General features: G+C 35.3%; 1 protein-coding gene across 1 annotated transcript in view; it reads right to left on the reverse strand.

The window, feature by feature from the left end:
- The window catches only part of DYNC2H1 (dynein cytoplasmic 2 heavy chain 1), a 376,760-nt gene that overhangs the window by 208,741 nt on the left and 151,370 nt on the right, over positions 1-16,649 (reverse strand). The window contains exons 57-63 of the mRNA XM_052652274.1: positions 16,064-16,224; positions 15,005-15,128; positions 14,071-14,192; positions 9,883-9,969; positions 7,163-7,289; positions 4,751-4,892; positions 4,065-4,174 (exon numbers count right to left, since the gene is read on the reverse strand). Of these exons, the coding sequence (XP_052508234.1) occupies positions 4,065-4,174; positions 4,751-4,892; positions 7,163-7,289; positions 9,883-9,969; positions 14,071-14,192; positions 15,005-15,128; positions 16,064-16,224 (873 nt within the window). The remainder of the gene's footprint in view (positions 1-4,064; positions 4,175-4,750; positions 4,893-7,162; positions 7,290-9,882; positions 9,970-14,070; positions 14,193-15,004; positions 15,129-16,063; positions 16,225-16,649) is intronic.

The raw sequence follows: 16,649 nt of genomic DNA on the forward strand, positions 1-16,649 counted from the left end.
GACATTACTTTGCCAACAAAGGTTCATCTAGTCAAAGCTATGGTTTTTCCAGTAGTCATGTATGGATGTGATATTTGGACTATAAAGAAAGCTGAGCACCAAAGAATTGATGCTTTTGAACTGTGGTATTGGAGAAGACTCCTCAGAGTCCCTTGGACTGCAGGAGATCCAACCAGTCCATCAAGGAAATCAGTCCTGAATATTCATTGGAAGGACTGATGCTGAAGTTGAAACTCCAATACTTTAGCCACCTGATGCAAAGAACTGTATCACGGGAAAAGACCCTGATGCTGGGAAAAACTGAAAGTGGGAGGAGAAGGGGATGACAGAGGATGAGATGGTTGGATGGCATCACCAACTCAGTGACATGAGTTTGAGTAAACTCCGGGAGTTGTTGATGACAGGGAGGCCTGGTGTGCTGCAGTACATGGGATCACAAAGAGTCAAGATGCGACTGAGCGACTGAAATGACTGACTGACTAAATAGGGTTGATTTGAAAATTAAATGAGTTAAGTATTTAAGTGCTTTACTTCTATTAATTTTTAAATAATAATATATGAACAAAATGGACTTCCCAGGTGGCTCAAAGATAAAGAACCCTCCTGCCAATGCAGGAAGCAGAGGAGACGCCAGTTGGATCCCTGGATTTGGAATATCTCTAGAAGGAAATAGCAACTCACTGCAGTATTCTTGCCTGGAAAATCCCATGAACAGAGAAGCCTGGCAGGCTATAGTTTACAGAGTGGCAATGAGATGGAAACAACTGATCAACTGAGCATGCACAAACAACATAGTAAGTATACAAAAGTGTTTATTATTATTATGTATTGAGGATTTAATGACAAAGATTTGTCTCAATGCAATTTACCTTCACAAGTCTATATTCTTTAGACTAATACCAAATTAGCTTGCATTGCCTCAACACACAATAAATGGCAGGAGGGAAAAACATTCTCAGATATGTGTGAGTGGTTTAAAGAAAACTAATTTGACACTGAACTGTCCATAAACAATAAAACACAAATAGCTAGTACATGTCTTTACAAGAAAAATTTACAATACTGTGAAGTTTAAACCAAGAAAAACTTATAAACTGAAATTTAAATGAATCATATTTTCCATCTTCTTTCTGGATGCTCTTTACACACACCTCTCCATAGTGTCTAATAGACATGTCCATGCATGCTCAATCGCTCAGGCATGTCCAACTCTTTGCAACCCCATAGACTAGCCCACCAGGCTCCTCTGTCCATGGGATTCTCTAGGCAAGAACACTGGAGTGGGTTGCTATTTCCTTCTCCAGGGGATCTTCCCAACCCAGGGATTGAACCTGAATCTCCTACATCTCCTGAACTGGCAGGCGGATTCTTTACCACTGTGCCACCTGGGTCTCATACTCTCCATTTATCCCCTGAGTTTCACAAAAGTAGGAAGATCATAAAATCACCCAAAACAAATTTTTTAATAATTATATCAGGATAACAGATGTAATGGAGAAGGTAATGGCACCCCACTCCAATACTCTTGCCTGGAGGATCCCGTGGACGGAGGAGCCTGGTAGGCTGCAGTCCATGGGGTCGCTAAGAGTCGGACACGATTGAGCAACTTCACTTTCACTTTTCACTTTCATGCATTTAAGGAAATGGCAACCCACTCCAGTATTCTTGCCTGGAGAATCCCAGGGTTGGGGGAGCCTGGTGGGCTGCCATCTATGGGGTTGCACAGAGTTGGACACAACTGAAGCGACTTAGCAGCAGCAGCAACAGGTGTAAATCATAGTCCAAGCAATCCAAGACATACGGTCACTATGGCCAAATTCTTCCCCCTCCTCAAGGACACAGTCATAGAAGCTTTCTGCTTATGTAACATAACTAATGGCTTTCGTTACAAGGCCAGTGGTAGATAATTATTTGACTATTTCCTCACCCAAACAACACATATACTTCAACAGTTAACTGAACACAAATATGAGAACTCCAAAGCACCCTTTGTGATAATACAAAGGAATAATTTTGAATATACCAGGCACAAATAAGTAGTTAGCTTATAAGTGATGGAGTGGCTATAGGCCTTGAAACTGGGAAAGACTGCACTATGAGAAAGAATCCCTGAAACGCTTTATTACAGTTAAATGGTACTTAATTCATCACACCTTGTCACTTTTTCTCAGAAAATAATCGCAGATCCACATATTGTAAACATATAGGCATCGACTTTCCTATCACGTGGTAATGTTAGTGAGCAGATGTTACAGAACTGCACTATCCAAGCACACCCTCAACTACAACAGTTTATTTTAGATCTCAGACAGAATGTTGAACAGGATGGTAGACCCATTTCAACAAAATATTTAATTAATTAACAAAATTTTCCAGATGGTTTGTTTTGTCATGCTGTTTTAGTTGCTCAGTTGTGTCCGATTCTTTGTGACTCCATGGACTGTAGCCCCCCAGGCTCTTCTGTCCATGCCCCCCTCCAAGGTGTCTAGCCAACCTAGGGACTGAACCCAGGTCTCCTGCATTGCAGGTGGATTCTTTACCAGCTGAGCCACCAGGGAAGACCAAGAATACTGGAGTGGGTAGCCTATCCCTTCTCCAGAGGATCTTTCTGACTCAATAATCAAACTAGGGTCTCCTGCATTTCAGACAGATTCTTTACCAGCTGAGCTACCAGGGAAGCCCTTTGTTTTGTCACATAAATGTGTATGTGTCTATAAGAAAGCTGGCAATATTAAACACAAAGTGTACTAAGCTTGTTATGAAAATGAATTTCAAAGATAATATTTCCCAAATTCATCATGAAAGACAAATTCAGAATAGAAAAGTAAATATTTCACTTACTATTATTAGAAAAACAAAAACAATTGTGATAAATTTTTTTCTAAAGGTCTCTGATTTCTTATGGAATAAGGAAGAAAAATCTTAAACTAATCTTTTTAAATCTTCAAACAACTGCTTTCTTGGAATACTGAAAATGAAGAAGCAACTATGAAACCTTAGGAAAAGAATACCAAACATGATAAAAAGTACTAGGCTGTACTGAGTATATACACATTTAGAGTTCCAGATTTGTAATTCTAGTGTGAAAAATGATAAAAATGTTTAAAAAGTAAAGCTTAGGCCAATTCAAATTAAAAGAAGGTAAAATTGTTTAATCTTTGTTTAGTGACTCTTATACTAGTAACTCCAATGTAATGAGTCAAAGTAGAGTCAGTTGATAGTTGAATAAAACAATAAATTACATGGGAATAAACAGGGACCCCAATATGAATCTTATAATAATATAACTTACACTCCCTAAGGAGAAGCATTTAGAATAAAGAAATGGTGTGTGGACAGAGAAAAGAGTCGTAGAGATAAAAGAAAATACTAGTAATATAAACTATTCAGATAAAACAAACAGAAAAAAATGAAACATATTTTCAAGAGGTACAAGTTATCTTTCAAATTCTCTATCAGAAAGGTAAATTAAATTAATGGTAAAAATTCAACTTCATACAAAGAAATGATTTGCTTGTACACAAGGTTTTGAGTTTAGCTTTCACATTCACTGCTAATTAAGGCATAATAGTTTCAATTCTAAATAATGACTTCTGGGAAACACATACTATGGAAAAGGAAAATTTTCCAAAATACATACATGGTCATCTTCAATTTATAACCCAAACTTACCTATCTTCATTCTGCATAACTTTGTTTATAAAACAAAATGAAATAAAAATATAAAATTTTTTTAAAAATATACTTTAGATGGAAGAACTATATAGCCAAATAAATCAAGTATCCCTAAAATGTTTCTATTCATATCAGGAAGTTCAATTAATAATATTTGGCCATCAAAATAATACCATTTTAATTTATAATTTTATATGAAGGTATAAATAAATTACACTAAAACTGTAGAGTTGCTAACTTAATCTTAAATGGGTTTTTGTTAGGAAAATATTTTTACTTTTAGGTAACTAAAGACTAACTGTGAAAGCCTAAGGATTTTAAGAAGGTACTTCATGCAGCAAGCTTCAAAAGAAACATTTCTAATGAGAAAAGTTAAGTAGATTAATTACCTGTAAGATAACAAGAGCATTTTCTATGGAAAGGTCATCCGATGGTAGGCCCTCACTTTTCCAAATTAACTGTTCACTTTCAGTACAAAGAAATCTCCTCAGATCAAATTCTGAAAAATTAAAGATATCAATGATACTTAATAATAATCTTGTGATTGATGAAGAAAAGAGAATAAAACTATTTAAAATATACTCCAACAAAAGTCCAATGATCATTCTTAATATTCAATCCATCCTTCTGCATTTAGTACCAGAAGTTAAAGAGAAAAAAAAAAATTAATGATGCAAAGAAATGAAACAATTGAATTAGTTTTCTTCTATTAAATAAATGTTTCACAACTATAATAATTTATTAAAAAACATAAAATTCAAAAAGAATTTTGGGATTCATACATCACATTTTACCATATGAAATCAGTGTAAAACTTCATAAAATGTTTAACTGCATTCATACAATATCAAAATAATTCAGTGGTCTCAGTTTCAAAAGTGGTTTTAGGGGGACAAGAGTCAACATAATAGATTGATTCTCAGAACATTCGTAGAATTTAGCAAATCTAAGCACTTATGGTATCCATTAACTTACAGAAAGTTTTCCTAATCCTAAAAAAGTAAAATAACAAAAATCAAAAGATATGCTTTTCATATACTAAAACTTCAAATTTATGAATTAACTAAATACAAACTTTCAAGACCAGCGAACTTGGTCCATGCTTCCAAACAGGTTTTTCTCAGACCCTCAGGAGCAGCAGAAAGATATGTAATAAATGCAGCAGCTAGTTGAGCTCTTTTAGGAAGAGTAGCTAATTCCTCTGTCATCTCTGCAACCTGAAAACGAGAGAGAGAGAGAGAGAGAGAGAGAGAGAGAGAGAGAGAGATGGATTTGTCCTAAGGGGAAAAAAAAAAGCTTCACAAATTCAAGCTTTATTTCTAGGAAAAAAATCATTCATTGGTTTAAAGTAATTACCTATCTTGAATACAATTTTCAAAATGTAAAAATACCAGCAAGACCTTAGATCTTGCTGTGATATTAAAACAATGTATGATATCCCAACCCATCTATAAAGAAGAATATATTCTTTCATTGAAATTTCCTGATGATTATAATAAACATTGTGAAATACCATCACTTTCTAAAATATGATTAAGACACAAAGAGTATGAACAAAGCCAAAAAACAAACATTAAGCAAGGAGACTTTTTTAGAAGCATAGGGTGCCTAAAGCGTAAGCCTGCACAGAAAGATTACCAATAGAGGAATAATAAAAAGAGAAACAGTTGGCTAGAAGAAGGGGGATTTTAACATTTTCCCATGCCATGCAAAGTTGCTTCAGTTTTAACCTGTGGTTAATAGTGAGCCACTGAAAGTGTTTAAACAGAGCAATGAGTGGTATTAATGAGCCTAGGTTTCTGAAAGATTTCAGCTGACGAAGTATCAACTAGTTTAAGGGTCAGAGAGAAGAAAGACAAGGAGAATTCAGGTGAAAAAAAAAAAAAAACAAGAGCATTAAGGATGGAAGACAAATATGAGGAATATATGCAAAGGGATACAAATTAATAAAAGGAGTCTAAGAAAATCACATATTTTTCATTTTGATAGATAGAAGAAGGATGTCTTATGACACAGGAAAAGAAAAGAGATTTGATATGAGAAAAGAAAAAAATTCAGAGGTGTCTGAGTTCCTGAGACAGTTGAAGGCCAATATCTAAGTATAGTTAGAAATAAGAATTTAAAAGTCAGCATTCTAGAAATATACATCTGGTCAAATATCATCATACGGGTTAATATTTTAAAGACTATATGAGAAACCCCAGAGTTTCTCTCTATTTGCTGAGAAGGGATCTGACAAGGAGAATACTAAGAGGCAATCAACATTACTGGATGAGCAGATGAGGATCACCCCGTGAGGGAAGGAATCTAATTGGTTAAAGAAATGCAAAATCAAAACAAATGAACAAAGCTGAAATAGAGGATTTCAAGAACAAATAAATGCCCAAAAGTGTCAAATCCTAAGAGGACTGTCTTGGTAAAGGAAATCCAAAAAAGGCTCTAAAGAGTACTAAATTTTCCATCTACTCATTTTCATTCCTACCCTTGATGAATGTGGAGAATGAAAAAGTTGGCTTAAAACACATTCAGAAAACTAAGATCATGGCATCTGGTCCCATCACTTCATGGCAAAAAAGATGGGGAAACAACAGAAACAGTGACAGACTTTATTTGGAGGGGCTCCAAAATCACTGCAGATGGTGACTGCAGCCATGAAATTAAAAGACACGCTCCTTGGAAGAAAAGCTATGACCAACCTAGACAGCATATTAAAAACCAGAGACATTATTTTGCCAACAAAGGTCCGTCTAGTTGAGGCTATGGTTTTTCCAGTAGTCATGTATGGATGTGAGAGTTGGACTGTAAAGAAAGCTGAGTGCTGAAGAATTGATGCTTTGAACTGTGGTGTTGGAGAAGACTCTTGAGAGTCCCTTGGACTGCAAGGAGATTCAACCAGTCCATTCTAAAGGAAATCAGTCCTGAATATTCATTGGAAGGACTGATGCTAAAGCTGAAACTCTAACTTTGGCCACCTGATGCAAAGATCTGACTCATTTGAAAAGACCCTGATGCTGGGAAAGATTAAAGGTGGGAGAAGGGGACGACAGAGGATGAGATGGTTGGATGGCATCACCAACTTGATGGACATGAGTTTGAGTAAGCTCCAGGAGTTGGTAGTGGACAGGGAGGCCTGGCGTGCTGCAGTCCGTGGGGTCGCAGAGTTAGACACAACTGAGCGACTGAATTGAACTGAACTGATCTCCCCTAACTAAAAGAGAAATAGGTTGCTTTGTCTAAAATCCATTCATATAAAGATACTGTGCTTAAAGATTAATTCACAACAGGGCCATTAATATCTAGATCATTTATCCTAAGCCGGCTGACAGTTAATGGATATTTTTCCTTTTCATTTTTGTTAACAAATATATCATAGATTTCCTGTCTTAAACAATGCCTCTTTATGGCCATGGACTGTAGAGTCCATGGGGTTGCAAACAGTGCGACAGGACTGAGTGACTTTCACTTCACTGTGTGATCTCAGACAAACCTGCGCATTCCATCTCCTGTGTTCTCTGTCGAGCTGATTAATTAAGACTTCTGCAGCTTTAATTGTTTCTTGTGCTTTGCTTACTTCAGCTTCAAGTTTGGCAGCTTCTGAAGTCCTGCTCTGAAATCTATGAAAACATTAAAATTTAATTAAAGACAATCAGATTTAAGATAGATTTAATACATTATGCTTAGGTAGTAAAGTGAACTTTTATACTAGAATTTTAATTAACTATAATATTGACAATATTTGCATATAAAATATCATTATTATAATAGACACGATACCAATGCTTACATTTAAAGGGGAATATTCTCACAGGGCTGTGATATCCTACTACATTATGTATAAACATCAATATGACATTCAAAGTTCCTGTCATAAGATTGATCTAATTTGTCTTTTCAGTTTTATTTGATTTTATTTAGTCCAGTAAAACTAGATGTCAACATCAGAAGAATTGTATATTTTCAAACAATGCACTATCTTTCATCTGCCATGACTGTCAATGGGCTGTTCCATTATCCAGCTTCTTCCTTACACCCACCTCACCCCTCATTCTAACTCCCACAAATACACACCTATGAAAATGACAAATAAAATTTTTCAACTCACATCAAATATTCATCCCATTAGATATATTCTCTCCCTATGTGCCCAACTGTCAAAGTTTAAAACTTCTTTTTAAATTATTTTCCTTAAAAATGCTTGTACAAATTTATTATTTTACTAAATATAATAGCAGATTCCATATGATTACTTAGTCCTTCAACAAATATGTAAGTGCCTTCAAAATGCCAAGGACTGGGTTTCCCTGGTGGTCCAGTGGTTGAGAATCTGCCTGCCAATGCAGGGGACACAGGTTCAATCCCTGGTCCAGGAAGATCCCACATGCTGTGAGGCAACCTGTGCACCACAACTGCTGAGGTCCACACACTCTAGAGCCCACAAGCCGCAACCACATCACAACTAGAGAGCAGCCCTTGCTAGCTGCAACTGGAGAATACCCACGGATAGCTACAGAGACCCAGCCCGGCCAGAGATAAATAAATACATAAAAGAGAACACATACGATCGTGCTGATTCTAGGAACAGTTCAAAGTAAGTGCTATAATTCTCATTTTATAAATATGGAGACTTGGATCCAAACAGATTATTGCACAGGTCTTGCCAATAGTAAGTAGAGGACCTAAAATTCATATATGGGTGTGCTATTAAGTTGCAGGCCCTCCATTCTTTATTGCCCCTCTAACTGCCCTGTTCTTCCCTCCCCGAGACATAAGACTCTAGGAGTCACTTGCCCAATATGGCAGCCACATGTGGCTATCTAAATTTAAATTAATTAAAATCAAAAATCCAATTCCTCAGTCACATTCTCCACAAGTCCTCAATCATATTATTCAGAAGGTTTTCATAATAATCCTCCCAAAATACTAGTAATATGATGCAGTGACTAAGAAAAGGAACTTAAACGAGCCAGACAAACATAGGATCTAATGCTTGCTTACTCATTTACTACTTGTTCAACTTAAGCAAACCTTTCTAATCTTTAGCGTTCTAATTGCAAATAATGGAAGAATATCCGCCTCTCAATATTGTTCTAGATGCTAAAAACATGTATATGTAAAGTGCCTAGGACAACATCTGACACGTGCAAAAGGCTAATAAATGGAGTTAAAACACTGGCACTATAAGCTAACTACTCAATAAATATTTGATAATTACTTCAGTATGAGTAAGTACTGATTCTGAGCATGTAATATTGAAAAGAATATATCATTTTCCTTATACTACTTTAATTAAATACCAGGAGGGAAATGATGTGATTTCATATCTATATGTCTAATATAAAAAAATTCAAGAGTATTAAAAACATTGAATTTATAGCTTTCACTATATCTTTAATTTATGTATATTAAGTAAATGTATATAAATGTAAATAGAGATGATTGTTTCCTGACTATATATAGAAAAAAAAATTAATAGATTTTAGTCTAATGGAACTTTTTCTTGGTACAATAATGTGCATTTCTTCCATAAGAAAAAAAGGAAATGTAATACATGACTTAAAGAAAGCAGCAAGTGATAACATATCTTTACAATTCTTAAATGAAAATGTTTCCATATTTGTAAGTTGCATACCAGTATTTTTTTTTGTCCTATATTAAAAACAATCACAGGAACAAAGAGGTACATGAGGGCTTTAAAATTAATTCCTTTTATAAAGAGATTTTAGATTTGAGTATATTTGCATGAAGGAACATTTTTAATACCAAAAACAGCAAAACTAAAATGATAAAACATTTTTAACATGCTCGTGTACCATTCACAGTTCCAGACTATGGAATAAGTAGTACTGTAGCATCATCAGCAATACAGAAGTCTAAAATGCTGAGGTCAAAATAATAAAGAAGTAGGAATACCAAATGGAAACACTCCCAGCATTAACACAGCACATTCACTTCTTCCTGCTCAGTTTTCCATTGCTTGGAAATATACACAGTGATAGCTATACAAATGGAAACTTATAATATTTTTGTTTTATTAAACTTTTTTAAAAGGAATACAGTACGATTTTATATCATTCACCATTTTAAAGTGATAAATCAAAAAATTAATATATTAATTATAACAGTTTTGTAAAACTTAAGTATCAATTGCAGTAGGTTTTCCAAATATATTTCAAATATATTTGAAATATATTTCAAAACTTAACTTACTTTTCTTTGAGTTCTGATACTTTTTGACCAACAGAATTAAGAAGCTCTTCTAGTTTCCTTTTTCTATCTTCAGTTTTCCGCAAATTTCTAAAATACAATTCAATTTCATAGAAGTCACTCTAGTTATCAACAAAAAGCAGGAACGGCACTGTAATATATAATCTTGCAGTAAACAAATAACAACGAAAATTGTCAATAATTCACGAGTTTTATACCTTCATTTAGGATTTTATTTGAAAAGCAATGCTAAAATTAAAAGTGTATTCTCTGACCTAACCACATCACTTCCAGGAATCTACATTTTAAAACACTTGTGCAAACAGATTTCTGGATAAAAATGGCTGGATGGCATCACCGACTCGATCCACATGAGTTTGGGTGAACTCCGGGAGTTGGTGATGGATAGGGAGGCCTGGCGTGCTGCGATTCATGGGGTCACGAAGTGTCGGACACAACTGAGCGACTGAACTGAAGAGAATGTTGAAAAGAACACAGATTCCAAATATGTTTTAGCTTCTGATAGACTGTGGTAAGTGTGTGACACAAAAACAGAAAAAAAAAATCAACTGAAGAAAAAGGCAATTATTAAGAATCACAAATGGTATACAAGAAAGGAAATATACTCATAAAATAATATTTAAGCTATAAAAATGATCACAATAATATAAATAGTATGATTTAACAAGAAAATTTCATGCATTATATTAAGAAAAATAAGAGACTTAAGCAGCTAATATCTTCTTGTCTAGAGTAAGAAAGAAAAGATAATTCCAAAAATTGAACAATGAAAAACATGACATACTTCTTAGTTCGAATTCAGAACAAATGAGATAAAATATAACACTAACTCAGTAGCAAATTGAAATTTAAGCCCCTAAAGTCATTAAATTTTTCCCACACCTTCCAGATAATATTTTAGAAAATATATGCTAAAACTTATCAAAAACTTAGAGAAAAACAAAATATTAGCACTAAAGTTCTAGACAGCTCTTTAAGAATATTAGAGATACCAAAGGAACATTTCATGCAAAGAAGGGCTCTTTATTTCATGCAAATAAATGACAGAAATGGTATGAACCTAACAGAAGCAGAAGATATTAAGAAGAGGTAGCAAGAATACATAGAAGAATTATGCAAAAAAGATCTTCATGACCCAGATAACCACGATGGTGTGGTCACTCACCTAGAGCCAGACATGCTGGAATGTGAAGTCAAGGGGGTCTTAGGAAACATCACTACGAACAAAGCTAATGGAGGTGATGGAATTCCAGCTGAGCTATTTCAAATCCTGAACGATGATGCTGTGAAAGTGCTGCAATCAATATGCCAGCACATTTGGAAAACTCAGCAGTGGCCACAGGATTGGAAAAGGTCAGTTTTCATTCTAATCCCAAAGAAAGGCCAAAGAATGTTCAGACTACTGCACAATTGCACTCATCTCACACACTAGCAAAGCGATACTCAAAATTCTCCGAGCCAGGCTTCAACAGTATGTGAACTATGAACTTCCAGATGTTCAAGCTGGATTTAGAAAGTTAGAGGAAACAGATCAAATTGCCAACATATGTTGGATCACTGAAAAAGCAAGGTAGTTCCAGAAAAACATACTACTTCTGCTTTATTGAATACACCAAAGCCTTTGACTACATGGATCACAACAAACTGTGGAAACTACTTAAAGAGATGGGAATACCAGATCATCTTACCAGCCTCCTGAGAAAATCTATGTAAGTCAAGAAGCAACAGTTAAAACTGGACATGGAACAACAGACTGGTTCCAAACTGGGAAATGAGTACATCAAGGCTGTATACTGTCACCCTGCTTATTTACCTTCTATGCAGAGTACATTATGAGAAACGCTGGGCTGGAAGAAGCACGAGCTAGAATCAAGATTGCTGGGAGAAATATCAATAACCTCAGAAATGCAGATAACACCACCCTTATGGCAGAAAGTGAAGAGGAACTAAAGAGCCTCTTGATGAAAGTGAAAGAGGAAAGTAAAAAAGCTGGCTTAAAGCTCAACATTCAGAAAACTAGGATCATCGCATCTGGTCCCATCACTTCATGGCAAATAAATGGGGAAATAGAAAAAGTGAGAGATTTTATCTTCTTGGGCTCCCAGATCACTGCAGATGGTGATTGCAGCCATGAATCACCTTGCTTGCTCCTTGGAGGAAAAGCAATGACAAACCTAGACAGCATATTAAAAAGCAGAGACATTCCTTTGCCAACAAAAGTCCGTCTAGTCAAATTATGGTTTTTCTAGCAGTCATGTATGGATGTGAGAGTTGGACCATAAAGAAAGCTGAGAGCTGAAGAATTGATGCTTTTGAACTGTGGTGTTGGAGAAGACTCTTGAGAGTCCCTTGGACTGCAAGGAAATCCAACCTGTCTATTCTAAAGAAAATCAGTCCTGAATATTCATTGGAAAGACTGATGCTGAAGCTGAAACTCCAATACTTTGGCCACCTGATGAGAAGAACTGACTCATTTGAAAAGACCCTGATACTGAGAAAGATTGAAGGTAGGAGGAGAAGAGGACAACAGAGGATGAGATGGTGGATGGCATCACCTCCTCAATGGACATGAGTCTGAGTAAGTTCCGGGAGTTGGTAATGGACAGGCAGCCTGGTGTGCTGCAGTCCATGGGGTTGCAGATAGTCAGACACTATTGAGTGACTGAACTGAACTGAAATTTCTAGAATTTATTTTTGTACCTTAACAGTATTCCTTTACAAAATTTTGCTCTTTCTAAAGGAACTTCTCCCACTTTATCTATCCAACAACTTAATAGTAGGAAAAGAATGAGTGCATTCTGCTATCCATCTTTTAATTGCTTTTTCTTCATATTTTCGGTCTATTTAACTCTTCACTTATTCATTTTTTTCTTTTTTCTCTAATGATAAACAGTAACAATACTGTGTTACTTTCAAGTGTACAGCACAGTGATTTCTCTAACGATGTACAGCTAAAATATTGTGTTACTTTCAGGTGTATAGCACAGTGATCCAGTTATTTTTTGCAAATTATATTCCATTTTAGTTTATATATTGAATAAAATGTCTTGTGCTATATAAAAAAAACATTTGCTTGCCTATTTTATGCATAATTGTTTGTCTTTTAATAATATACTCCTCATCTGTAAACAGTGCTGCACCCCAGTGCAGTAACAGGACCAGACGCATGATCCTACATGATCCTACGTCCATCTGGTCCTGTGCATGGAGGACAGGCATGGCATGTTTCTACATGTTTCTGCTGCATGGCAATAGAAAGGGAGAAGGTGGAAATGGTGACAGATTTCCTCTTCTTGGGCTCTAAAACCACTGCAGATGGTGACTGCAGCCATGAAATCAGACGACGTCACAGCTCCTGTGATGAGAAACCTAGACAGAGTGTTGAAAAGCAGAGACATCACTCTGCTGACAAAGGTCTGCATAGTCAAGGCTATGGTCTTCCCAGTGGTCGTGTACAGCTGTGAGAGCTGGACCATAAAGGCAGAGCACCGAAGAATTGATACCTTTGAACTTTGGTGCTGGAGAAGACTCCTGAAAGTCCCTTGGACAGCAAGGAGATCAAACCAGTCAATCTTAAGGGAGATCAACCCTGAATACTCGTTGGAAGGACTGATGCTGAAGCTGAAGCTCCAATATTTTGGTCATCTGATGTGAACAGACGACTCACTGGAGAAGTCCCTGACGCTGGGAAAGATTGAGGGCAGAAGAAGAAGAGGGCGCCAGAGGATGAGATGATTGGATGGTGTCGCTGATGCAACAGACACGAACTTGGGCAGACTTCAGGAGAAGATGAGCGACAGGGAGGCCTGGGGTGCTGCAGGCCATGCGGTCACAAAGCACTGGACATGACTGGGCTACTGAAAAGCAACAACCCAATTATGCACAGATTTTTCTTGCAAGTTTTGTTATCTAGCTCTTCTGCCAGTTTCTAATTAGTTTTCCATGATAATCGCTCCACGTGGAGATGTATTTTTGATGTGTCTGTGGTTTAGGCGAGGTGAGCTCTACAGTCTCCACTCCATTATCCTGATCTACATTCTTAATTTGTATTTAAATGACTCAGTGTTGTCAGCTGCCTTTTTAGATACAGACAATAAATAAATCCTAATAATATGTCATCAATTGATAAAAATGAAGGTTAGGGTTGTTTATATTTTATATTTAACTTACGATTCTAATCCTGCCTGTTCAGTTTCCAAAGGCTGAATTCGTTCCAAGACATGGGAGTACTGGACATTGGCTTTAACCCAGGCAGCTAAGGGAGCAGCTGCAGTACTGGCACGCTTAGCATTCTGAAAAAACACATCGGAAATTATCCCACATCCTAACTTCATTTGAAATAAAGGTAAGGTTAATTCCAGTGTATTCTCTTTAAGGATTTGTTTAATAATTTAATCCAAATAATGAAGTTTTTGGTTTACAGCAAAAATAAAAATAAAGTGAATTGCTGTTTTAAGTAAAAAATATATAAACTATTTTTCCTTAAGAACAAATCTTTTTGAACCACATACAATCTTTAATATAAATCTATCATTCTATTGACATAAATAATTATTAGACACATTTGTAATGAATACATGTGCCATCCACAACAATCTTCAAGCATCATTTCTCTCTCTTCAATACAAAGAATAGATCTTTATTAGATAAAAGCACTGTTGAAACAACTGCTATTGGCGTCAAAGAAGTACATGACATTTCAAATAAAAGATCTAAGAAAGACAAGAATCATGAAATTGAAACTGTTTGCCAAATTAGATATATGCATTCCAACAGAGAGATGTGTTATTATATGACTAATATACAAGAAGAAATAAAAGCATACAGGCAAATTGGAAGTTATAACTGTTTAGGAACTTACCAATGAGAGTAGATCGTAAGACTCAAACACCACCTAAGATAATAAACCTGTCTCCAACCCTTTAGATTCTAGTTTACCCAATTCTTCTGGTAAATACCTCCCAGCTATAATAGTTACAACTTATTATAAAAAACTTTTACTTTTTTAAATAAACTAAAAAACAAATAATGTAAACCATCACATTTTGACAAGAAGAATATAACAAGAGTATGGAAAGGGAAATCAAGGTATCTGTAAAATTACCTTTGGATCAAAAGATCCTTTATTTTTAAGTAGAAGTTCTTCAACACTCTCTCTTATTTCCTTTGGAATATTTCGTGCATCAAAGGTTGCTATGTCTTCTCGCACACCTCTCTTTGCAAGGAAGCTAGAAATAAAGCATATTAATTCAAATGAGGCTAAATATAGTTTGCTATTTTTAACAAAAATATCAATTTAATAGAGTGGTATATACAATACTTTCAATCTATTAGTTAACCAATAGAGTACTTTTAAAGTACTTAAGTTTCTAAAGTAACATTTCTTCATCGTTTTTTATAGACAAGGAGCTCCAGAAAGATGCACAACAGTTTTACTAAGGTTCTGTGAATACACTGAAGCAATACAATGAAGGAATTATAATATTGAACTCCATCCACATCCCTTTATGTGAACTCCTGAGTAACTAATACATTATAAGATATGCAAGAAAATATTCTGACTCCTTTATAAGAAAGATATTTTAAGTGCTCTCTCAATTTTAAATCTCCTTCCCCATTTCAGATTGAAAAAGAACTCTGCTATCAGAATGAATACCAGCACAAACTATAATGCCATTGCTATACTGTGAAACTGAATGTTCCACATTATATACTGAGTTAACAGTCAGCCTTTTCTCCTCTAGTTTACATCCCTTTTATATTTTCATGGAGCTCTCACTTGCTCTCTGTATCTCTCTGCCTCTGCCAAGAGTGAAAAACTCTTTGAGAACAGTGACTATATTTTCTTCATCAGCACACCACAATAAATACATTACTCTGCACCATGTAAAGACTAAATCAATATTTATGTTTATTAAGATGTTCTTAAACACTTTAAGGCATTCGTCTTCTCCTTTGACACTTTTAACAATCACTTATAGAGGAAGAAAAATATAGTTCTTGAAATATGACTACATAGACCATCCTGAAATATTAGGGGAAAGTGTGTAACCCCGTACTTAGATGAAGTTCAGTTTGAGAAACAATATAAGAAATTATAAAAATATGAAACAATGTATAATTTACTCATGAAATAACATTTTTCACAAATTCAAAAACTTACCTTTTCATGCTCACCCAAGATGTGTCAAAGATACCCATTAATCTCAAAACACCTTCAAGAATGTCTCTGATTACATCAGGAGGCATACGCAGGGAACGGATTTCTGAAAGAGATTCTGGCTTAATGTTTCCAACTGCTAGTTTGGCTTCATTGACTAGAGGCTAGAAAACAAAAAGGGTATTTAAACATTCAAAAAATATATATGGAAATATGCTAACTCTTTACAAATTATCTAATATTGCCATTTTATTTAAAACAACTAGTTATTAATACCCTTTCTCTTCTAATATAAAAATGCTCTAACACACAAAGTACAAAATGTTCAAGTGGGGAAAGCTAGAGTTTCTGGCACCATAACTTCCACAGTCTAATTTGGAAAATCTAATCTGTTTTGAGACAATCTGCCATTTTCAAGAGGTCCTTTCTTTTCTAATACATGCTTGCTTATTTAATCAAGCCTCAAGGGGAAAAAAAAAAAAAAAAAAAGCCTAAGAGTTTGTCTTAATTTATCTGCAAAATATTTCTTCTTCTTACAGTGTAAACAATATGATTCATGGAAAACAAACATTATTTTTAACAACCATTA

The sequence above is a fragment of the Budorcas taxicolor genome, chromosome 15 (assembly GCF_023091745.1).
Source record: "Budorcas taxicolor isolate Tak-1 chromosome 15, Takin1.1, whole genome shotgun sequence".
Lineage (NCBI taxonomy): Eukaryota > Metazoa > Chordata > Mammalia > Artiodactyla > Bovidae > Budorcas > Budorcas taxicolor.